The sequence below is a fragment of the Chamaea fasciata genome, unplaced genomic scaffold, assembly GCF_029207755.1.
Source record: "Chamaea fasciata isolate MVZ Bird 193981 ecotype frontalis unplaced genomic scaffold, bChaFas1.0.hap1 SCAF_23, whole genome shotgun sequence".
NCBI classification, from domain to species: domain Eukaryota; kingdom Metazoa; phylum Chordata; class Aves; order Passeriformes; family Sylviidae; genus Chamaea; species Chamaea fasciata.
This window is the reverse complement of record NW_027094108.1, coordinates 4832863-4857688: the sequence shown is the minus strand read 5'-3', so window position 1 is coordinate 4857688 and position 24826 is coordinate 4832863. Positions and strand designations below refer to the sequence as shown.

The following is a 24826-nucleotide window of genomic DNA, read 5'->3' as shown; positions in this document are numbered from 1 at the left end:
TTGTCCTGCTGTCTGCCTTACAGTAAAGAATTTGTGACAATTTTTCAGCTTTCATCACATGCTTACAGGCCGAAAATATAAGTATAGTCTTTGAGCACCATAGAAATATCGGACCCACAAAACTCACTGCCTTTCCACATTTCTGTGCATCAGGGGGCTGTGTTGTGAGCTCTCTGACACAGAGTTAGCCAGCAGCTTGTGTGGCTCCTGCCCTCTGGCTCTCCCTTGGTGGGTTTATAGTGCCAGGTAGGTATAAATAGGTAGGTATATACCTGTCTCAGGTATAAAGCCTGAGACAGGTAGAACCATCTCTTGGGGGGAATGGCAGAAAATCTGGTTTGAGGAGCTAAAGAAGGGCCGCAGCAGTCTTAACTAAGCAAGGAATGGGGAGAATACCCTAGCAGGGGTAGGAAGGGGTCATCAGGAGAAAGGACAGGGGGAACTCTGCTTCAGCTCTGTGCTGCCTTAGGTCATAAATGCAGCTACATAGGAGGGAATGGGAGAGGTTTATAGACTTGCTGAATCCAACCATGTGTCACTGTCCCTGTAACAACACACTGAGGCTCTAGAAGAAAAAAAAATAGTGTTCAGTGAGATTATTATTATTTTTTAATTTTTGCTTTGCTAGCAGGATACAAGCTGCCTCTTCAGTGTGTGTGCATTCCCATACAGACATGTGTATTCCCAGCTGTGGATCATGCGGCATGCACTGGAAGGAACAGAGGATAACTGCCCAGAGCTTTGGCTATTGCAGGGTGTAAGGACAGAGTGAAGCTGCTCTTCTTGTCCAGGGTGCTGAAGGGCTTTTCAGCGGGGTGGGATACACTCAGTCTCCTCTGCATCCACTGTTCAAATGCAGTGTCTGAAAAGGCTTCCTGAGGGCTGAGCTGAGATGTCAGTGAGCTCCACTGTTGTCTGGGAAGGGAGAGGAGTCAGTTGGTGAGGTTTAGATGTTGAGATCACACTTTAAAAGTGAGTAGCATGTCCCTTTCTCCAGGCTGTTTCAACTGCTGTATGGGCTTTGTGTGATTTAACACACATTTTACTGCTGTATGGGCTATGTGTGATTTAACACACATCTTACTGATTTTTAAGCATTTTGGAGCAGAGACTGGAACCCATATATACCAGTTTCAGTAGAAAACAATACTGTGTTGAAAGCTCATGACTAACAGATAAGAGATGACAACCTTGAGACTTTTGTTGACTCCTCCGGCAACTCTTTGATGCCTATAACTAGAGAATATCTCTCTGGGATGGCCAAATTAACACACGAGTTTTATCTTTCTTTTCTATCCTCCCAATTCCCAGCATAGCAGGCCTGACTCTAGCTGCTTTCCCACCATCTGTTTTCATAAACTTCTCCCCACTCTGCTCTTTATGTACAGGATTGTGCTGGTTTTCTGAAGAGAACAGTCTGGAGATGGTAATAGAGGGGGAAAGTCTTACAAATCTTCCTTCCTTCCCACATAAAAGTGTGGGACACACTTACCAAGCAGATGTCAATCAGCAAAGGCCTTTGGGGGCCAAGATTCAGGGGAAGTAAAGCAAGCAAGCTGGCTGCAGCCAGACTGGGATGTGAACTGGCACAGCTCCACGTCTCCCTGCAGCAGTGGAGGGTGTGTGCCCTGTGCTTCACATATATTTTCTTAGAGAAACCAAGCAGTGCTGACAGCTCCTCTTGGCATTCTTGCCTGCCAACTTGGATTTCAGTGGAAGCATTTTGTTCAGTGGGAAGCTGGATAGGGATAGTGCAGTGTCTGAGGAGCAAAGAAACCATCAAATCTAATTTGCAAATACAGCCCACATCAAGCAGACCCCTATTCCATACAGAGTACATGGAGCACGCTGATGGAATTACTGTGTTTCAGAGTCTAAAGGAAAGCAAGCTGCTGAATTATGCACAGCCAGTCATGGGTACTGCCAAACACTGTTAGGAAGTTAGAATGAAGTCTGGCAGGGCAGGAGGTGGCAAATGTCATTATAGCTGTGTGGAGGGCCTTAGCCTGGTCCTTCTCTGGTCCCACTGGGATATTTCTTCAGTTACATGATGGCTGTTCCCAAGATTGTTCCCTGCGCTCTCTGATCCAGCTCTCGCAGCAGCAGTGGCAGCTTTTTTTCATCCTTGGGAGTGATGTTCTTTGCCTATAGAGCTGATCAGTGTTGAGTTTCTCCCATTCAGCTTTTCCCAGTGCTTACTCCTGGGTGCAGCACTATTCTGACCTGGCTGTGAGATTTCCCTGAGGGTGCTTTACAGCTCAGTGTATGTATGGGAGTAGCAGTAAAAATCCAGTCAGAGGTGCTTTTTTCCTCGATTGCTTACCCTCAATTAGGTTCTCCCAGACCTCAGGGTCTATTAACATACTGTCTGCAAGCCAATACAGACTTGTTCCACCAGGAACTGGCTTGCTGCTAATACTGGACCCACCTGGCTTTAGGTCAGGCAGCATTGCCTCTTCTTGCCATTTTTAGCACATTCCACCGAACTAATCAGTGTTTTGTGCCTTGAGGGGCTGACAGGGAGGGACAATTTACAGTGTCTGTGCAAGTTGCGCTTGACTGGGTAAAATTCAGCTCTAGCAAGAGCTATTGTTAGAGTACATAAATTGTTTTTACTTTCAGCAGCACAGGAGAAGTAAGGCTGTTGCCCACTGCTGGTGTGAAGGGATCCACCTGCATGTTCCCTCGTGCTGCAGTGGGTGTGTTTGGAAAGCCGTTTTAGAAGACAAAGCCCTATTGTCCCCACAAGGGCTCCCCGAAGGGTGATTTCACAACCCCTTGATCTGTGAAATTGAATAAATGCAAAGTTACTGTAGCTTTCAGTGCAGAGATGTCCCATGGATGCTGCTGGGGATCTTAACCTGGGAATTTATTCTTCTGTCAGGGAGGCCTGTGTAGACACTATTCCACAAAGTATTTTATCTGTAGCTTTTATCTGCTGGAAGGAGAGGATTTGTCTGTGGCTTCCCGTTGGAGTGTAGCAAAATTATTCCCTCAGACTGGACTTGTGCCCTTTTTCCCTAGGAAAGAATCACAAGGCCCAGTGTGGAGAGGAGCACACAGATCCCTCTTGGGGTCCATGTCAGCAGTGCAGGGAGTGACTGTGAGGGTGGCTTGTCAGAAATGTGATGTGTGACATGAGCCCTACTGAAGTGTTGCAGCAGCCATTGCTGTGACTGGCCCTGTGCAGGAGGGGTGTGCACTTGAATTTACCCTTTCCCTGGAGCTGTGGTCCCTGAGAGCTGTTGTCAGCAGCTCTGGAACACCTGCCTTCCATACCTTATCCTCACCTGCTGGTATTCCTGTCCCCACGTGCATTTGCATGAGCAAAGTCAGAATTGGACTGTTCCAGCTGAGTCTGTCCTGGTGCTGCTTTCTTAAGTCCTGAATAAGCTTCTCAGGGCACTCAGGTGCATGGGAGTGAGACTGGGAATACACTGAGATTCTGGGAATGAGACTCATGAGGTGCTCAAAATAACACAGTTCCTAGCAGTACGTGCAGTCAATCACAGGACAGTTGTGTTGAGCTGGGCTTGATGCCATTGCCAGGGCTCACATGGGGATCTGCCTTGGTTTGGAAGACAGGTGTCTGCTAAGGCAGGCAAGAGCCTCCCTCGAAATGGAAAATGTAAACCCCCTTCCTCTGAATTATTATATTTTTTTTAAATTAAGGGACTCTCAGGCAAAGATATGGGAATAGGAATGACAGTTCTTTACTAGGAAAATTATAATAAAAATGCAGTAGTACAAAAAAGACACTGACAGAGTCAGAATGCAGCCTGACACCCTATTGGTCAGGGTGCTGGTAGCAGTCCACTTCTGTTCATCTTAAAATGTGAGTCTCACAGAGGAGTATTCAGCTCTTTGATTGGTTTAACCAGGTGTCAATATTCAAACTAGCCATTGATTGGTTTTGTCAGGCATGGAGGAAACTGCTATCAGCTTCTCTTAGAAAAATAATTTTCATGGTGGCTTCTTCCCTCCTCACCAAATTAATGCCAAACTAGCACAGGTCCCATGGTGGTGTAGATGGGTCTGGTCTCCCTCTGGGAATCCAGGGAAAAGGCTGCTCTGGTGTTCCAAATATCAGATTTTTATCCAGGTAGGAATTCTTGGCTGCTCCCCCTGGCTGGAGCATCTCCCAGTGCGATGATGTAATTTTATCAGTCATGCAGTGAGATTCAGTGGCCCATTAACAGACGGTCCCCCCTGGACAGAGGATGGGTTGTGGAAGATACAAAGAAAACTGCCCCACCTGGTTTTAACAGCTAGCTCATTAACAGAGGAATATCCTCCCCCAGAGTTATGAGGAATGAGTCATGGAAGAGATGAAGAATACTGCTCCACCTGGTTTCAAAAGATGGTGATAGAATACATACTTCTGGTTACATCTTGCATTGCAGCTTAAGACGTGATCCAAGCTCTTTGTTCCTTAGGATGCTGGCTGAATGTGGTTTTGGCAATATTACCTTCTTTGGTGGGGTGCTAGAATATGTTTTGGATCAAAATCACTCCTAGGTGTGAAATGTAGCAACTGAGGTTAAAGAAACCTTAATCAGACTTCCAGTGTTCCCATTAGCCGTGTTAGAACACCTTTGCAAGGGGCCATTCCCAGAAAGTGATGAATGTTCTGGTCAAGCTGCTGTGTAGTTGAGTGATCCTACCTGTCCTCTCATGCGGAATATCATGATAATATTCAAACCCTTTGAGGATTCTTCAAGAAATTCTGGGAGTCAGCATCTCAGCCACATGCAGAGTGAGACAAGACACAGTTAATGATGTATCTTTCTGTTGATGCTCGTAACCTTTATTTGGTCACTGCTAAAAAACATATACAATGAATTCCCTTGCCTCCCTCTGGTTATCTTGAAACTTGTGGAGTGTTACGATTTTATTTCTTTCTTTTCATGTAACTTTTGCTTACATGAGGCATTTGTGGTAGTTGCCATGCCTGAATAATCTAAACCAGCAAAAGAACTCTCTTATTACTGAAACCCTGTCTACAGGAGGACTCATGGTGGTCTTTCAATGTTAAGCAAGATTTTTTTTTCCTGCTAACCTGTTAGTATTTCTTACTGCAGAGAAAAGCTCTAGTCAAAAACTCATTTTCATTTTTAGCAAGTTCATGCTTTCTCTGTCTCATGTAAGTAAGATCCAGGCTTGTGGGTACCAGAATTTCAAGAAAACTTAAGATTTTGACTTTAGGCAAATACAAGAAAATATAATGCAACAGACAGGAGAGAGATCCAGCACAGATGTCTAATGTGGTTAGTTTTATTTAAAGATGGTCTGTCAGTGGTAGCGTAAGAAATGTTCTTTAAAAAACATCAAATAAATAAATAAATAAATAAATAAAAATAGGAATAACTTTCTGTTGAGGAGCTTAGAAAACATCTGGCTTTCATCTTGGGAGGAAGGGGTACTGTAAAGCATTCTTCAGAGCAGGGGATAGGGAGGTTGATCCTAATTTCTCCGGGAACCTGCAAACCAAACACAAAACAAATGTTACTAGAATATGGTTTGGTCTTGGTACATGTCACCATTGTCAGCAGTGCTTTTGAAAAACTAGTGCTAGCTTAAATACTGGGCTAAAATTAATTCCTTCCTCAAAGTCTGTCCTCTTAAAGACTTAAATAAGAAGCTGCTCCTTCCCTGTCTCACAGCATGGACACGGTCTGTGCTATTCAGTGAAATGATTTAGACAGGACTCACCATTGCAACCCATCCCACTCAGGGAGCCGATCCGATCAATCCTCCTCCCAAAACAGCCAGAATCTCTCATCATCCTGGGCATCTGCAGCCCCCTCAGTCTCTTGAGGAAGGGGTCCCTGTAGGACAGAGGGGTGTTGGGTGCAAGCCTGGCTTCAGCCTTCTGATTGTCCCTGTCATCGACGAGTTCCGACAGGATCTCCTCCTGGCTTTTGGGTTCTTGCAGGTCAGGATTGGACTCCAGGGCTTCCATCATTGCAATCTTATCCTCCAGTCTCTCCAGCAGAGCCTATAAGAGAAGGATTAAATTAATGAAGCTCCTTGTTTTGTGGTCATTTGTTAACTATTCCAGTAATTGTGTTCTGCATTCATTGATGGTCCCATAGCCCACCCTAGGGAAACTGACAGGTTGGATCCGAGCCTTACTGGTAGTTGCCAGGTTCTGTCCTCTGTATTATATCCTTCTTCACAGTAATTCCATCTATGAGAAGATACAGCTTCACCTTGTGAACTGAATGAAGCTGCTTGCCCCCATGTGTATCTTACTGGCAAGGTTAGAAGACATCTTAGCAAAGAAGGAAATGCAAGATGTGGGTTGCACAGGGAGATACCACTCAGCCCACCAGTGGCACACAGTCTGAGAGAACGTCTGGCCACATATCCCACTCCCACATTTTCAGAAGCTGCTTTGTCACCCCTGGCTATTTCAATGGACATCACCTGGGGAAGCTCTTGCTGTTTTCAATCATTTCTGCCCCAGGGATTGCAGGATTGCTACTCCTTAAAGTAACTGAAAATACCTGTATGGTAAATTCATGCCTGTTGTGTGATTGCTTCCTGGGTACCATTCTTTGTCATTTGTAAAGCTTTGTGTAATTGGGGTCAGATAACCTCCTCAAGGGCAGCTCAGCCAATTAGAGGAATGTAATTGCCCATCTCTACAATATGAATAGAGAGGGATGAGCCTTATGGCTTGCCTGATAGTAAATGCATGTGGAAGTCACTCTTCCTGGCTACTGGAAACAGCCCAGGGGCACCTTTACCTTCACTTGTCCTTATCAGCTCAGGGAGTTTGTTCTTAGGGCCTGAGAACAGCTTTGAGAAGCTGGTCACTGGTACCAGCCCAAGAAAAGGTTTGAGCTTTCAGATCCCATTAGAGTCTCAAGCTTGTATTGAGCTGCACCAATGGATTTTCTCTGTTATTTGTTAAAATTCTTAGCTGGTAATTTTATACCTCTGGAAGCTTTTGTGGATGAACCACACTAAATTATTTTGTTACTCCTCTAGAAATATTTCTAAGAGTGTGTCTTCGGGAGCTCCACTTTGCCTCCTCATCTCTCATCCATACACAACCTCAAATTCACAAAGGCAGAGCCATGTGGCTGTCCTGCGGAGCAGGGATAGCCATATAGACAGCAGGATAGACAGGACCCCCACCTCAAAATTATCTATTTGTTCTTATGGAGCTACTCTCGTGATTTTTTCCTTCCCTGGAACTTTGTTCTCAAGAAGATGTATTTTTAAAAGAAAAAGAACCAAAACGCCAAAGCAGACATCCTACAACATCACAGTTTTGGTTCCCACTACTGCCCAGGAGCTCGGGTGACCCCAGCATGGGAGGATATTGCCCTACAGAGCTTCTCTGAACCCCTTTGAAGAGCTAAGGCTTTGTCCCCTGGCATGTGATGGTTGATGTGGTTATTGCAGTCCAGTCATGCAAAAGGAAGGCAAAGAGCCACACCTCACGCTCTGCTAAGCACCCCAAAAGTTTAACCTTGCAAAATGAGAGTCCTCACCTCCATGCTGGCTAGTTCTTTGGCAGGGCTGAGGCTGTAGATAGGGTTGGCTCTGCTGGACTGGAGCTGGATGAGCAGCAGCAAGAGGAAGCCATAGAGAAATGAGCCTTTAGTGTCCATGGCGCTGACTTCGTTGGGAATAGGGGAAGTTCAAGCTGTTTCTTCTGAGATATCCCTTCAGGTCTCTCTCTTCCTTGTCCTGTTGTCTCTCTTGTGAAGCTTGTCTTTTATACTCTTTGGGTGATCCCTGCTTCCTAGGTTATCAGTGGGTTTATCTTGGGCACATTCCAGTCCCACTGCAGGCATGCAGCTCTGTCAAGGGAAGATTCCCTTTATTAGCTGTCATTAGGCAGCAGCTGCTGTTGCTGAGGAATGTATGTCACAAGTCAGTGATTTCATGTCACTCCCCCTCCTCTTGATACCAGGCGCTGTGATTACATAGTCCAGTTGGAAATTCTTAGCAATTCTCTTTCAAGAGACCCCTATGGTCAGATTTACAGAGATGGGAAACAATCCCAAAACTGCTCTCAACTTTGCTCAGTTAGAAGATTTCCATAAGGAAATTGCCTTTTACAGGGGATACAACAGGCTTTCAGATGAGTATTTGGTGAAGAGTCAAGAATGAAGATAAATCGACTTTCAGGACACCTAAAGCATTGTGCGTGCTTTCCTTCTATATATGGAATATGTGCGACCACCGCATACCACAGAGTGTGCTGAAAATCCCAGATTTGGGCCACTTCTCTTTTCCCATTGCTGCTGAGGTGATATCACCACTGAGACTTTGCATTTGTGTGTTACCAACAAGAGCAGCACCTCGATCTGCACCTCGGTGCAGACTGACTGTGGGGAGAGCGTCTCCAGCCCTCCGCGACAACCGGCCTCGGCACTGCTGGAAAACGTAAATGTTTATTAACAGCCAAACGTTTAAATAATGGGATTTCATTGATGGTAAGGCTTGGCCCTGCATCAATAAAGTTTAAAGAACAGGCAGCCAGATTCAGCAATGATCTTCTTTTACTGTCATACAAGAAGGAAACTTTTTCGATGAGAACTTAAATAGACGGCTTTTCATGTCATTCAGAAAGGTCTGTCCCAAAGAAAGAATGGATGAATTTGTGTGTATATGTGCTTTATGAGGAGTTAAAACGAAATCTTTAATTTAATATATTAAAACCAAAAAGTATTTGTTTCTTTAAGTGCTGAATGTCTTGTAATTAGCTAGAAACTGCCTATTCTTAAATGAGAAATTATGAAAGTACAGAAATGCTTCAGTTTTCTCTTCCATTGGTGTCTTTGTGCATATAGTATAATTAAAATTCTTTTTTTAGAGAAATGCAAGCGTTCTAAATCATGAAGCAATGTCTCTTTTTCTTTTTTTTTTTTTTGCATTTTCCTAGTATGTCTTGTTATTTTAAATTGAAACAACAAATGTATAAGTTGCATGTCAGTCTAGTAATAATTTGTTGACTCTTCATATGAACATAGATCTTGAAAAAACCTCCTGCGTACACTTTCAAAATAATAATAGAATGATAAAATATTTCCCACATCTTAAATGTCTTAACATGGTGTTTATGTACAAACATGTGCACGTACTGTTCACATGATCAGCTACCAAAATTATACCAGAAAGGACATTCTCAAGGTTGTGAGATCATGCTCGAATGCTACTTTTTCCTAATATAGCCCGAAGTCAGCCCAACTCTGTGTATGTTCTGATGAAGCCCTTTATTAGAAGAGCTTCCTATTTTTCCTCAATGCTTTTATTTTTCAGAACATGGAGACAATACTAGTTTTTTATATTATTGTGTGCTCCAACACTTATTTTGTGCTTTTAAAAAATAACTAAGATCCTGATAGCTTTTTTTTTCAATTAACACTCTATACTGCAGTGTCTGTATAATTCATTAATTAGTTACAAGTACTCTGTTCCTGCTGCTCTTGGTGTGTGTGTTTGTTTGTGCCAAGGTGCTATTTTGTTTTGTAAACTGCAAAAGTGGGAGAAGATAAACCAGAATTATTCATTAATTTTGAGTGTCCAATTTAAGATAATTAGAATCTGTTATTGTTGTATTTCGTGTTTCTCTCCTTTCAAACCCCCCACACACTAAATATTCTCTAGTGCTCTCTCTGTACAAAAACATTTTGTAGCTTGCTCTGAGTTTTCCTTTGTGTCTGGGTTTTTTTTTTTTTTGTTCAGCAGCCCCTGGGGCACAAACCCAGCAGAAGAAATTGAGGGACACAATATTAATCTCAGATGTGAAATATTTTGCTTTGAGTGACCTGTCCCTGTGAAACAATCTAATTTTCCACGATTTTAATCATTAAGTCAGACCCTGAAGATAGTCCTTTCTTTACTGGTTTGTTCTTTTCATCTTCTGCATTTCATGGCAGATAAATAAGATGCAGCAGCATGACTTCAGCCTCGACAATACTTTTCTGAGACAGGAAGTTTTTGTGCTCTATTCCATGTACAGTGTAGAGAAATGCAGAGATGGGATAAAGTGGCTGCCTGTCACAGTAGCAGTTGTACTTTCACATCCAAATTCTGCCCTCAGTTATCCATCTTGCAGTTCTGCCAAAGCAAATGGAATGTGAAATGTCAGAATTCATCTCATCATTGTTAAAGTTATAAAAGTCACTTGTTAATCTCGGTGTTATCACCCTGGTAAATGAACGTGAACTTTAGGCTTTATAGCCCAGCAGTGGAGAGTCAAGATTTAGGCATTGCCCTTGCTTTGCTGGGCATTTCCCTAGTAAAATGTCTGCCTTAACAGGGCAACAGGTTCTCCTAAAAAGCTTACTGTGACTGGTTTTAGGGTTTTTTCCCCCTCTTCCCAGGGTATGGGATGGGAGGTGTGGTGACATGAGGCTCCGTTAGAGCAGCTCTGGTTGCTCAGATCAGAGAGGGAGAGCACCAAGGGTTCTGCTGGCAGCCCGTGTGTGGATCCTGTGATGAGGAGGATGGACAGAGCTCAGCTGGTGTGACATTGCCCCTTCCCCAGAAAGATGATTCTGCGCCCTTGCTTTTCAGCCCTGTAAGGCTCAGGACTGTAAACCTGGGGGCTGGTGCCATGCGGGTTCCATCTGCGGCTGGACAGACCTGCCCTAAGTGCTGCCCTGACCTGCTGCACATCCTCCTGCTGGTGTCCATTCCCCTACTGCCCTTCTGTGCTCGGAGTGTGAGCTGTTTGCACAGAGCCTCCTGTTCTGAGGATCCTTTCATCTTCCAGTGGCAAAACCTTTGACAAAACTATGCCACACCCCACCCAGGATCTCTTTCTCTGCACGTTAGTTACATTGAGAAGGAAATTAATTGAAACCATCAGACAAGAATCAAACCAGAAGTGTAAAAATGTCTGGAGTGGCCATCCTGCAAATAAGTGGTGGAATTTATTACTTTTTCCAAGGGGAGGGAAAATTAATTTTCATCCTAAACACGCATGATCGTGGTTTATAATCTCTGTGTTGCGGCTGCCCCTTCCTTTGCGGGCCCTGCAGGCTCAGTGCCGGCTGCAGGGAGCCCCGGGCTGGCCGGCGTGGGGCGATTGGCGTCTGTCCCGGGTGCTGAACACCTCGCGGCCCTTCGCCTGCAGCGGCAGCCGCTGCCAGGTGTATTTTGAAAGCGATGGAGCCCCTCTGTCCTTAGAAGTCCCCCTAAGCCGGTGTGCCGTGCCAAGCCTGGCACTGATACCGGCGGCTTAGCCCATGGCACAGGGGCGTGTGTAGGACAGTACCTGGAATTAACCCCTCGGCCAGTGCCCACCTCCGGGGAGGATTCCCTGGGAGCAGCAGTGAAGCCATCGGGAAAGACACGCTGGCTCACTGCCACGGTCCCAGAGCTGGCAGCAGTGCCTGGCAGTGCCCCTTCAGTACAGCGTGGAGGGTCACTGACACAGTCCTGGAAGGATGGATGCAATCACCATCCTTTGTGCTGCTGCGACCCTCCAGCAAAAGGCTTTCCAGAACAGGTGGGATGTTCTGGCCAGGGTCAGGATGAAGCCCTTAAAGCACAGGGAGACGAGCGCTCTGTGGAGCTTTTCTGTATCCTCTGACCATCTGCTAAGCCGTGACAGTAAAATAAAACAGCCAAAAAAAGCAATGTAGGCTTGGCACAAAGTGTATTGCACCGGACCCCACTGCCGTGGCGGGCCCGAGGGCAGCCTGGTGGTTTGGCTGCTGAACGCCGGCCTGGAGATTCAGGAAGTTCTTGAGGACCGGTCCCGGCTTCAGCTTCTCCACGTGCTCCAGAAACCTGTGAAAGAAGCGCGGAGAGCTGCGGGGGAAGCCGCTCCGAGGCCCGCAGCATAACGAGCAGCAGCAGGGCGGGCCCGCAGCAGAGAGCCGGGAGCTGCATCCTATCCCTATCCCTGTCCCTATCCCTGTCCCTATCCCTATCTCTGTCGCTATCCCTGTCCTTGTCCTTATCCCTACCCCTCACCCTCTCCCCATCGCTATCATCATCTCGATACTGTACTGTTTCTTTGCCCATGGATGTCTCTCCTTCTATCCCCCCTCTGCCCCGAGGGAGCTCAGCTGCCTCCTGCCAGATCCCTGCAGGAGCTGAAGTGCTGCACTGCACCCTCTGGCTTCCATAAGGCACCTGTTGGCAACTGCCCCCACAGGTCGCCCTCCAGGAGCTGGGGGTCTTCTGAGTGCAGCAACTGCTCCACGGGGAGAAAACTGCCCTTAGTCATCTCCGCTACTGGCAGCACCCGTTTTTCCAGTGATTTCCTCTCCCTCCACTCTCCCATCACTGACAGGAAGGAGTTGATGAAAGAACCTTGCACTTTCAGCCTCTTTGCTCTGCCTCAGACACATAGGAGCTGAAATCTGGGTCGATTTCCCCTCCAAGGGGCTGAAGGATGGATCATTTCTCCGTGGGGGAAGCAAGTGGGAGGAGTTGAAAATGCTCATTTGTCTGCAGCAGCTCTTGGGACAACAGCTTTTTCTTCTCTGTATACAAATTTCTGTGCTACGTGAGTAGATCATGTCCTGAGACTTGGGTTTAGGAGATTTTCCTTCTTTGAAAGTTCCTCTGATGATGGTTCTCTGGCATTGTCACCAAACTCTTCCTTACCTTTGTAACCCTTCCCTCTGTAAGAGGCAGAACAGCAGACAAGGTCCTTTCATTCACCACCTGGGTAATATTAAAGCAATTCTACTAAGCCTCTGCCTTCTGCCCTCTTCATTTGCTTAGAATGGAAGCAAACCAGCAATATCAACTGGTGTGGGACAGTGATTTTTGCACCCAGCTGTTTTAAGAGCTGGCAAGTGTGTTTGTTTAAAGCAACACAGCAAAGAACCTGGCAGAGAAAGGGGATGTGTGTTTTGAAAGCTCAGTACCTGAATGAAGGAAGATCATGTCAGGTGAGAGGGTTATTGTTGATAGAGAATGAAAGCAGACCTGGGTGAGGATGTGCATTATCCTCAGTTTTGTGTGTACTGAACACAGGAGTGGAAAGGGGTAAAGCAGTGAGACTGAACAGGATCCGTGTGATGATCAAGGGGAATAAATACAACTGGCCTCTATTAATAAGCTTGCCAGAAGTGAGTCTTGGATGAGACCAAATCTCAATTGCTGCCTGACATCACTTAAAATCAGGTACACCAAAAGCACACATATTTGAGAAAGATATCTATATGTTTCTTTCCACGAAGGAGTACTTTTATTGGAGGCTTTTGTCCTCACAAACTTCTGTTACCCTGGCCTGTAAATTCATGCACTGCTTCTTGGCAAAGATGGAAATGGCACAGCCAGACATGAGCTTCCCTCATCTGACTGGCATCCTTACTTCAAAGCTTAGCTTTGATTATTTAAATGCTAATAGAACTCAGCAAATTACCTGAAGTACAAACACACCTGGCTTCAGTCCTGGGGATCTAATTATAGAGCCTTTTATGTGAAATAAATTGTTCTTGCTTTGAGAAAAGTGCCTTTTTAAAATGTTCCCACAAAATGCCAGGTGATGGGATGACACATTACCAGCTCGACCTCTGTAATTGCAACTCTTATCTGTTTCTTGTTCATTTCCTACAGGATTCTCTTCACAAGTGCTCACATCCCAGACTTCAACCTAATCTGACCTCTGTTATTGTTCTGCAAATAAACGTCAGTAATGCTTGTCCTTCACTGGGTTTTCAGTGAAATTTCAACATTAAGAAGCCTTGATGTCTGCGAGAACATCCCTGCTCTAGAGTTACTGGGAGCTGGGAACAAGCTTTAGACTCAGGATTATTAGAAAGGAGGCTGTAAACTTCCCTATGTAGATCATCTCTTGGAATGGAGTTACGCTGGAAGATGAAAGAAAAACACAGTTTTCATTCTGGACTTTAATTTTTTATTTGATTGGTGAAAATCTTAATTTTCTTGTGATTTTTTTTTTCTTAGGAGTGACAATTCAGAGTGTATTAAATTCATTAAGGACTAATCCATCATTGGAGAGCTTGTACTCAGGACTGTCTATGTGTATGGCAACAAATATCTGTTCAGCCCATTTTCATAGTTGCTGGTGCTATGTTAATAAAGTTAATTTAAACAGATTAACTCGCAAACAATGTAAGACCTAACCAAAAATGTTAAACAAAGAAGCCTTCAGGATATGTTTTTCAATTTTCTTTTCAGTGCTTTGAAATACCTGGATATGCTTATGGAAGAGTAGGGTGCCTTCAAATTTCCTTCAGAGAAGGGTGGCATTGTTTTGGGGTTGTGTTTTGTTCATTTGTTGTTGTTGGAGGTTTTTTGTTGGTTTTTTGGGGGGTTGGTTTTTTTTTTTTTTGGTTGGTTTTTTTGGTGGGGTTTTTTGGCTTTGTTTTGTTTTTTTAATAAGATGAGGTATACTACTAAGAAAAGTTTGTTTTCCTCCATCAGTGGCAGATCAAAATGCAGAGTCACTGCTTTCTAGTGATGTCTGCTTAGACAGCTGCCCTTTATTCAAATTGTGGGTCAGAGACTTGGGCCTTGTGTCCTGGTTTTCTGTTTACCAGACAGCAGCCCTCTGAAATGCTCCTGAATTCAAATGTCTCACTGCAAACTAGGGCTCTGGTTCAGGAATGAAATATGAACAAATCACACAGCAAACCTTCAAGCAAATTTATTACATTATGGAAAACAGTTTATTACCTGTGACATAATGAGACCTGTTTATTTATACATTCAGTAAACAAACAGTACAAATGCAGTTTTCTGTAATTAATTTTCACACAGATGTTCACAAATAACTACTCTGATACAAACAGGCAGTACAGCAAAGATTTGTTCTATTGGCCCAGTAAATCAGGGGAGAGGTGGGTGCATTTGCTCAGTACATCATGTAGTAGGCAAGGGGTACTTTGAAACCCCAAAGACAGTCCTGTCAATAAAGAAGATGAATAAGTAATAGAGAAGTGTACAGGATTTCACACATGGAAATTAACTGTTTTTTTACTGTTCTAGTGGCAGATTTAGTTCCACTGTTCTGCTCAGTGTTTGTTTGGATTGAAACAAGTATCCCTGGGGGGCTGGTGAAAAACCTCTCTCATCTAATACAAGATGAAATGCTTACAGCTGACTCAGAGCAAGGAGAGAAAGCAAGTAAAGCAGAGGTGTGGCATTCACAGGCTTTAAGTCTACATCTGATGGCAGTGAATTCTGAGGAGGGTAAAATAATAAACTGTTTGTGATAGGAGGGTGAAACTTACTTTAAGGCACCATTTCCATTAACTCTGCTCTTTTGCATATTTCTGCAAGTTACACGCGAATACACAGACCAGCAGCCTCTGGCTTTCTCTTACCATGTTAGACTCAGCATCCTAGTCCACTCAGTGACCCAATTCTGTCTAGTCTGACACCAAAACAGCCCCTGGAGAGGCTCTTTTTCCTTCTGCCTCTGTATCTACGGGACAAACTCAGGAGGTCACTGAAGAATCTCCGGATCACATCATCACCCATGGAAATGCTCTCGGGCTGCTCCCTGGTGCTTTGGATCCACTGGAGTGCAGAGTCCTGCTGATCAAAGTCACCTGCTGGGGTCAGGTCATCTTCCTCGTGGTCCCTCTCTTCTGAGACTGGGGGATGCTCCAGGTCCTCATCTAATAGTTTGGACAGACTCTGGAAAAAGGGAAGAGTAGAAGGTGGAAGAGAGGAGAAGGAGGGGTTTGGGGAACTCTCATTATTTCCATATAAGCCATACTCAGTGCTAAGTTTGAGGATGTATTTCTGAGCTGCCAGACTGCCAGTTAAGTCTTTCCTGGAACTGGGCATATGGGATAAATTATGAAAAATTTGAAAAAGGCCTGATGAAGTGTTAATAAGGAACAAGAAAAAAAATAGTTGATATCTAAGAGAATTAATGCAATGGCATGAGACATGCTGAAATTGGTTCTGAAGGATTTGGTTATACATTTCTTTGCACACTGGGAGGTTACTTCATATGTGGCAATGCCAGCTCCCTAGTGCAGTAACTGAAATGTTTTTTCCTAATGGCTTGGAATTCCTGCACAAACAAATACACATAGGAACACATACACACTTTGTCTTTTTCTTATATTCTACACCTGGTAGTCACAAGCAAGGACTGCATTGCTGCACAACTGAGCTGAGGAGGAGATCCTGCAGGTACAACCCCTTAATTCCTTTTTCAGCTAAAACCAGAGGCTTCAGGGAGAAGCATGCAGGTGACTGCTCTAGGGCTTTAGGTCACAGTCCTTCCAGAATAATTTCTTTTACTCCAAAGCTTATTGCTACACTTAGTCACAGGATGACCCTAAATGTACAATCCCCTAACTGAACCCACAGGAAAAAAAAAAACAAAAAAAACCCCAAACATTTTCTTTTCAATTGTCCCATGTGATTAGAAATTTGATTCCAGTGATCAATGACTTTACTTTCCCCTGTATAATAACTGTGTCTGCCCATCTCAGCATTCCTGCTGTCATGATGTCTCTTCAAGAGCTCATCTGATGTGTCTAATTCCTAAAGAAACATCAGCTCCTCTCAGCTCTATTGAACAGCCAGTCACTTACCTGTAAGCTGGAAATTGATCTGGCCCCTGACTGGTTTTGACCGACAATAAGCAGCAGAAGGAATCCAGGGCAAAAAAGAAGTTTCAGATTCATGTTTGGTGTTGATTCCTCTACCCTTAAGTCTCTCCAGCTCAGTGTTGCTCTGTGTCTCCAGCTATCAGCATTTATATCTTCCTCCAACCCCTCCCAAATCTACCTTTTGAGTTCCTGCTAGTGCAAGGATTGGTTTGAGGTTTTGATCTGTTTTCATCCACCCAGGAGGAGGAGGAGGAAGAGGAGGAGGAGGAGGAGGAGGAGGGAAGAAATAGTTCTCTTTTCTGGTGGTGAATTAAAGGAGCATTTTCCACTTAGGCAATGCAGCATCCTCTGCTGTCTTGGTGCCACTGATGTACATGAGTGAGCACAGCTCAGTGTTCCTTGGGCTGACTGCTAAACCTTTCTTTCTCATCCAGAGAAAAATAATTGTGAGAACTATAAAGTGAGAAAGGAAGTGAATGGGATCCAGGACACATTCACCTGGCTCCTTTGTCACTGTGAAGCACCAGCAGGATGGGCTAAGAAAACATGCTGTGTAAGAACTGAGTGTCATTACATAATGATGATATCATAATATTATAATATAGCTTATTACTATGATGTTATGGACTGAAGAGATGAAAGAATATGGTTTGGAGAAGAGGGGGAAACCCAGGTGTTACAAATATGACACATTGCAGGGGTTACTGGCCTGAACAACAGTGAGTGTGGCTAAAACCAGGCTGACATGCACAGACAGCTTCTACAAGACTTAAGCTGAGAAAGAAATTCCTCTTTCTCTGGATCCAGCTTTAAATAGCTCCCTTATGTGGAACTTTCTCAGTCTATTGTACACAATTTATATTCAATCTGCAATCAGTCTGAAAGGAAGAACAGGCTTGAAATTTGACTTCACTGAGAAATTGAAATGTTCCTGAGTATGCAATAATATTTCTTGCCCTTTCATGGCATTTTTGCACACATTTGATGCACAGAGTTAAAGGCCATCAAGCTGGATCTACACAGAGGAAATGGAAAGTAAGAACCATCTGGCATTTTTCATCTGATATTTGAGTTACTGAAAGCTTGCAAACCATTTTTCAGTATCAACTTGTAGGTCTTGAAAGCTTGGAAAAAATAATTCTGTGATGTGCCAGCAGGTTTAATGTTTTCCATTTTTTTTTCATGTGCAGATCACTTTGGGGCATAATTTTAAGTGTCTCTAGAAATGGATTTTTAAGGAGACAGCTTAAAAACATCCCTCTGTGACAGAAAGGGAAGTGTGATGTTATTATATTGTTGGGGTTTTTTTGCTGATGTTGGTGAGGACCACATTTGATATGAATCTTATTAGTAAATGAAATCATCATCCCAGAGGTTTGAGGTGTAACAACACAGTAAGAAAAGGTCAGGGCAGTTTCAGGCTCATTTTTTCTCCTCTGCAAAAGGATTGTTTTGTTGCTTTGATTGGTTTGTCACAGGTCTGCATAATGTGGATAATAAATCTTCTAGACCCCGGGATCTCTGAAGGTGTTTTGGGGTTCTGTTGAATTGTCTCCCCGGTTACTGCTGGACATTCATACACTAGTGCAGCTCTCATCTATGACTTTGTTGGCAAAAGAAAAATTAAGGCTGGGCAGGACTTCTAGAGGTCTGTGGTGCAATCTTGTGCTAAAGCAGAGCCAACTTAGATGAAATTTCTCAATGCCTTGTCAAGCTGAATTTTGAAAACCTTCAAGAAACAATGATTTACTAATATCTACTCGGAATTTTCCCCGTTGCCATTTGTGTCATTACCTCTCATCCTAATGCATTGCAGCCGGATGCCATCCATGAGCACAACGAAAGGATTCTCCATCTCCCCAAACAATGACAGTCCATGTGATTGTATTTCAGAGTGCTGCATAACCCAGACAGCAAGGGCAGCTTCAGTCCAGGTAGCCCACAGCTGTGTTCAGAGCAGATTTGGTGCAGTGGCAAGTAGTAAGAAACAGAAAGCCATCCAGCAAATGTCTCTGCTTTACATTCCAGATCTTTTCAGGGCTCAGACCAGCATCAAACTCAGTATCTGAATATTCACAGATTTATCATTGAGGTGGTGCAGCTAAGACAGAGAGTTCAGCACAAACGTCAGCCCGTAAGAAGGGAGGAACCCCTGAGGAGAGTAGAAAATGTTTTGGAGGTAAGAAATAGCTTGGTGTCCCTTTTTGAAGTGTTCCTTTGTATGGCTTAGGTAAGGTATCATTGGAGCACTGCTGCAGTAACTCACCTTTCTCCTTCCCAGCTCAGTGACCCCTTTAGCCTCCCTCTCCTTCCCAGCTGCTCAGGCCAACATTCCCTGGCTGGCTGAAAGGGCAGTGATGTTTCTGCAGCGCTTTCATCACACTGGGGTCACTGAGTCTGTGAGGGAAGCTGGCACCAGGAGCCCCTCACCGAGACATTGACATTTAGCTGCAATCTCCAAGCATTTGCCTGGTGCCCCCTCCCCTGAGTGAGCTGGGCTGGGCTGTGCAGCTCAGTGCACAAGAGCCCAGGCCTGGCCCCTCAGTGCCCAGCTGCAGGAGCTCTCTTGGCTCTGCTGGCACTTCCCTGCCTTCCCCTCTGGTGATGCAGCTGCAGGAGGGGACCCTGGGGACCTGCAGCAGCAGCAGTTGTCCATCCTGAGAAGGGGCTGAGCACAGAGACTGAGCTGTGCCCAGGGTACAGCTGCCCTGTCCCGGCTGCACCTGCTCCAGCACGATCCAGAGGAGAGTTCAGTCCCTGCCTTAGGGATGGCTGGGACTGGGAGGGACTGGGATCTCCTGGTGTCTGAGACAGCCCATCCATGGGGAATAAACCAAGCCTTCACCGTCAGGTAACTCAGAAGGAGCTTCCCTAGTGGGCTGGTCATCCCACAGGGTCACTGCACACTGTCCTGTCTCCTCTTCCTGCCCCGCAGCACCTTCTGAGGGAGGCTAAAGGCAGAAAAGGGACAGAGTCAGTGCTGGCATTGCTCTGCTCTGTGCTGCCAAGGGTGTATTTCCCTTTGATCTGTTCCATGCTCACTAATTAATGCTCACTGATCTCTTTGAATGGATGAAGAGGGGATGTTTTCCCCTCTAGCCCTTTGGCAAAAGAAGGGGCCAAGGCCACTTGAGGACAAGGAGGGCAGCAGACTGGCATTTCGTAGCAGGTTGTAGGTGGTTCTGATCTCAAAATTTTAATTTTGCGTTTGTTAGGCACACTTATCACATTTCTCTGATGCTAATGAAGCCCAGCAGGGAAGCTGCAGTGACAGGGGGGATAGCCTAACGTGGATCCTCAAACAAACAGGAAACGAGGTGAGGAATTCAGAGCAATGGCACAAGAGCCTGGTGAGAGGCAGAGGCCTAAAGAAGTACTCATGTTGCACAAATCCTCACCTGACACCCCTTTTCTTGGCTAAGATTCATCTCTAGCAAAATGGACAGCATCTGTTCATCTTGTTTTGGAAAGGCGGGAATGTCTACATAGACAAATAGATATTCACTCTTCAGCAAAAACATGGATTAGCTGTGGTAGGTCTTTTTAGTCCAGTGGCAGCCATTCTTGCTTCCCCATGATCTTTAGGTTGGGTCTCAGGAATTCATAGGCATATCTTGCACTTAACTGCTCAGAATCCATGTTTTTCATTCCCTGTGTTTCATGAGACACCTTTGGTGTTTGGATTGAGGTCTAATTTGTCTACATGTTATTGCCTTACTGTAGAAAGGCTGGGCTTTCAGTGGGAGCAGCTGCAGGCAGGAAAGTTGTGGTGTTAGTCTGCACTTCCTAACTCCTGACAGGAGAGGGACAGAGAACCCTTTGTGGGCACCATGGACATGACAAACCCCCAGCTGTTTTGAGCTGGGACATTTACCCAGCCCAACTAGAAGGTCCCTCCCGTGAGATCCCATCTGGGCTCTTCATTTGGTTATTGAGGTGTGTGGTGACCTCTCCTGGTGAGTGGAGAATGTGCCTCAGGTTAGAGAGCAACTTCTGCTAAAAAACAGAGAAAATTGACCAGACCTTGACAAGTTTCCATTAAATGATTACTTCATAGTCAAAAAACATGGTGCATGCATTACAACAAGGTTCTGAGGGTCTCTTTTTTGGCGTTTAGCCATGGAAGTGTGTGTGAGTGGTCGTGTCTTGGGAAGACCCTTGGTATGTGTGTGGTATGTGAATGGTTGTGATGATATTTAAAAGTTTGGTGTCACATGGATGACTGAGTTTAGTTCAACACTAAATATGTTGATCTGGACTCTCATAATGGACTTTTCAGAATGTAAGTTTGTGTAAGAAGACGTGGAGGTGGGGAGGATATTTCTTAAGCATTTTGTCTGGGATAACGCCTGCCAGGTTTTTCTTTGCAACTCAGCTCATCCTGGCTTAGCTGGGAACAGTGTCACCAGTACCCATTGATCAAGGTTTTCTCGACTAGCAGCCAAATCAAGGGGCAAGAGGTCACACTATCCCATTGTGCTATTTATTGCTGCATGCCATTTGTCAGTGTGGAGCATGCAGAAGGTGAAGCCATTTCTAGAAATGGCTAAACAGCTACAGGAATGAAATGGCACCTGTCCTAGAAGTTGCAGTGGTTGTTTACTTCCCTTCTCCCTCCCCCAACAGACTGGTGATGAACCTAAAAATAACCTAACTGACTAAAAATGTGATCATTACATAAAGCCTGTCCTCCACAAAACCCTCAGCAGCTTTTGTTCAGCCTGTGAGAGTGGCACTGTACATAACCTCGATTTGGTATTCCCAGAGCAGGATCCCAATTGCCCCTTAGTTTTGACATCTCTCAGATTTGTGGAATGTGCCTGACTAGAGAGTGGTGTAGGTCAGTCCCTGTGTTTTGAGAACAGGGAGGTAAACTACCCTGATTTTTTGTCTGGGATTCATGCATGTATTCTTCTTCTTCCTGCTAACATTCACGGTCCTTTTCACCAATCCTTCTCACCAGTTCAGGTACAACTGCACATTGCATGTACCCCCTCTTGCTTATTGTGATTAGAAGGCAAATCCTTCATGTTGAGCATTGCAGCAGTTGGTTGTGCCAGGATGGCCATCCTGGAATTTTGCACTGGATGCACATTAGGTTGCATGTGAACAGAGGGCACCTTCTTGCCTTGGGTGGGGGAGCTGCAGTGGGAAGGATGCAGCTTCACCCAAAGCTTAGAAAAGGAACTCGGTGTGGCTGTGGTGCCTCTTATCACCCACTGTTCTTGATTTGACAACCCTTCTTTGTTTTCCCAGAAAATACTCACTGTGATTGCCAAGCTTCTGGAAATAGCTGAAGCCTTTTGTGGTGGAGGGTGGCACGGCTGTGGGCCAGAGGGGCAGGATATTTTAGCTGTTGCTTCTCAGCACAGCCTGATGGGCGAGCAGCCTTTCAAAAACTAACACTCCTAAAGCTGTGATAAGGTGCTCAGGCTACAGCGCTGGAGGCTGTGTTCATGCTTGAGATAAAGTCCACTGTCAGCACCACATTCACACCTCCCCTGTCACACCAGGCACCCCACGGTCCTGCCATTCCCACCAGTCACTTGCTGCAAAGCCTCCGTCCGCACTGGGGGATCAGGCCCTGTGCTGCTGCCCCCAGGGGCTGCACAGCTCCCTGTGCCCTTGCGGTGACTTTGAGCTGGTTAGAGGGAATACTGTGGCTTGGAAGAGATTTGTCACCAAGGATTGTCACCCACAACTTTGGACTCGAGCCCTTTCCCTTGGGATGCGCCGTGTGGATAAAAGAGGAATGGGTGGAGCAGTGTGTGCCAGGTGTGAGCTGGGGGAGGTACAGTGCCATGGCTGCTTCCCCATGTGGGTGAAAAAAACCGAATGCATTCTCTGAAACAACAGAGAGGCAGGCAGTTAAATCTTCCCGTGGATGCTGAGGAAAGCAATGATTTCTCCCAAATTACTTACAGTCTCACTCTGTAAAAGTTAATTTGGAGTCAATTGTTCAGTGTCTATGGGCTGGCAGAGTTTTCTGGAATTACAGAAATTCATTAAATTAATTTACAGGGACAAAAGACACTTGTGTTAAGCAACTGAATGCCACTAGAAAACTGAAGGCTTTGTGGCTGTGCCAATGGGCAAAAGAATCATTCCTGTAATCAAAACAGTTTAATCACTGCAAAACCCAGAGTTTAAACGGGTCCTTCAGGAGGAGGGCAGGTTCAAAGGCTTCCGCCCACACCTGTGGTGTCAGCTTCAGCTCACAAAAGTGCTCCTTTGTAATGGCAAAGTGTGTCGTTCCCACACTTTCACTGGGCTTACATGGATGGGGAAATAGAGCAGAAATTTTCACCAAGGTTCTCTGTTCACCGAGTCATTGCAGAATTGAGGTTCCTACTTCAGTTAATATGACTGTAAGCCAAGAAACTGGTTGCTGTTGATCAGCTGCACAGGTACAGCTGTAGTTCTCTCTCCCTCTCTTGAAGTGTTTCAGCCCAAACCTTGAAAGATTTTCAACCTATATGGGACTAAAATCTCTGCTGTTATAAATGTTACAGCTCTATTGATGCAGGGAAGGCTTTGGCTCATTGCACAAACGAAACTGTTGGCTTACAGCTCCCAGTGAGCACAGGCAGCTTCATGTGTGCCAGTCAGCAAGTAGCATCTTTACAGTTTGTTGGTACTCAGTGGAGCAACCAGGCCAGAACTTAAACACCACAGGCAACATTGCTGTGCCCCTCTGAAGAGGGTAGAATGTCCAAGTCTAAGTTGGATCTGTTGTCTCTCTGAACTTCCTGACCATGGGAGCAATTTATTCTGTGTATCCATTCGCTCTATCCGTCAAGGCTGGGCTCTATCTGCTCTGCTTTTAGAGTTGGGTGGGAAAGCTGTGCAAGAATAAGCAGTAACGGAAAGGTGGGGTAGGAATACAGCCACACAATCTGCTTTTTATAGAAAATAGTGCTTCAGTGCTTTCTGGAACATGGGAGAACCCTTCAAAGGGCTCTCAAAACCCATCTATGAAAAAACCTGCCTCATGAACAGTTGCCTACTCTTTAAATGCCCTGTGGAGTTAAAACCAACACATCAGTATTGACTGCACAGTTAGAGGCCACAGAACCTCAGAGGCAAAAAATGTTTTTAGCATCCCTTTCCCACTGGAGATTCTTCACATAACTTCTGTGTTGTTTGACCAAGAGGATTTGTTTTACCCTGTCACCTCCCAGAGGATAACAGCACATTTTTCGCGTGGTGTTGAAGTGTGAAGACCATTGTGAGCCATGACATCATATCTCAGCCCAGAGCAGAACAGGAAATGACTGGGAAGGCCTAAAATATTGGCCATGGGAAGAATGAACATTCTTTAGCCTAGATAGGTCAGATGCACCTGACAAGTCTAATAGGACAAAGAGATCTTTCACACTTTAGCACATGATGATATGTTAGTGCAGAGAGATGGTTTGTGAGAGGCAGAGGTGAATCAGGGTGCAAATCCTCTAGATGACACTCTAATAAAGCAGAGCTTCTCTCACACAGTGAGGAGTAAAGGGAATGTGGGCCTGAATAGCTAGACTGCTCCAAATCGGACCTTTATTTAGTATCAGGAGGCTTAAAACGAATTCTGGGTCCCAACATCCAAACATAGCTACAGCAGTAATTCCCCTCCAGATACATCAAAACTACCAGTGAGAAAAGACACATATATTAATGGCTATGGCTTTTTTGAGGGTGGAAAGGAAGGTACTAATAGGAGAAAAACAGCAAACTTTAGAAAAATTAATAGTGTTTTGTAAAAATAAATAATTATAAATATTGGTTCATAAACTGAATAGTTTTAACTATTTTTAAGTGATGTAAACCCAAAGATTAGTCACTTAAAAAACTAAATTTTAGAAAGGGAGTCAGGGAGGTTTATAAGCTAAATTATCTGTAAGGTCTTACTCAGTGGGTTACAAAGCTGAGGGCTTTTTTTGGTCCAAGGTTCCATAGGTTGATCGCTGAAGTCAGAGCCAAGATGAACCTTTGGGTCATTTGGACTCATTTTGCCTTCATTAAAGTTCAAACAGACCTGACTTCCAGATAGGTCCCACGTTCTCTTGCTGCTGGTTTTGTAGCTACTCTGTTCTCTATATTGTTAGAGCACATTTCACTCCATTCATCTCTCACCTTGTATCAAGCATTGAGAGCAGGACAACAAACTAAGACCGAGCTGCTTTAAGTCTTTTATTCTGTAATTGTATGGGGGACATCCAATTACATTTGTATGCCAAGGATTGACCCAAGGGTTTAAGTATTGCTTTGAGAAGTGGAAATGTGCATCACTTTGATGATCTGGCCTGCAG

The 24826-nt window shown here is 44.8% G+C and overlaps 1 protein-coding gene across 1 annotated transcript; it reads right to left on the bottom strand.

Moving 5' to 3' along the window:
• Nucleotides 1-5258: 5258 nt before the first annotated feature.
• On the bottom strand, nucleotides 5259-7695 carry NPPA (natriuretic peptide A). The gene is made up of 3 exons (XM_066203024.1): nucleotides 7506-7695; nucleotides 5713-5998; nucleotides 5259-5480 (listed from the first exon to the last, which is right to left on the bottom strand). Exons 1-3 carry the CDS (start codon nucleotides 7623-7625, stop codon nucleotides 5464-5466), a joined length of 423 nt encoding a protein of 140 aa, XP_066059121.1. The 5' UTR covers nucleotides 7626-7695; the 3' UTR covers nucleotides 5259-5463.
• Nucleotides 7696-24826: the final 17131 nt, after the last annotated feature.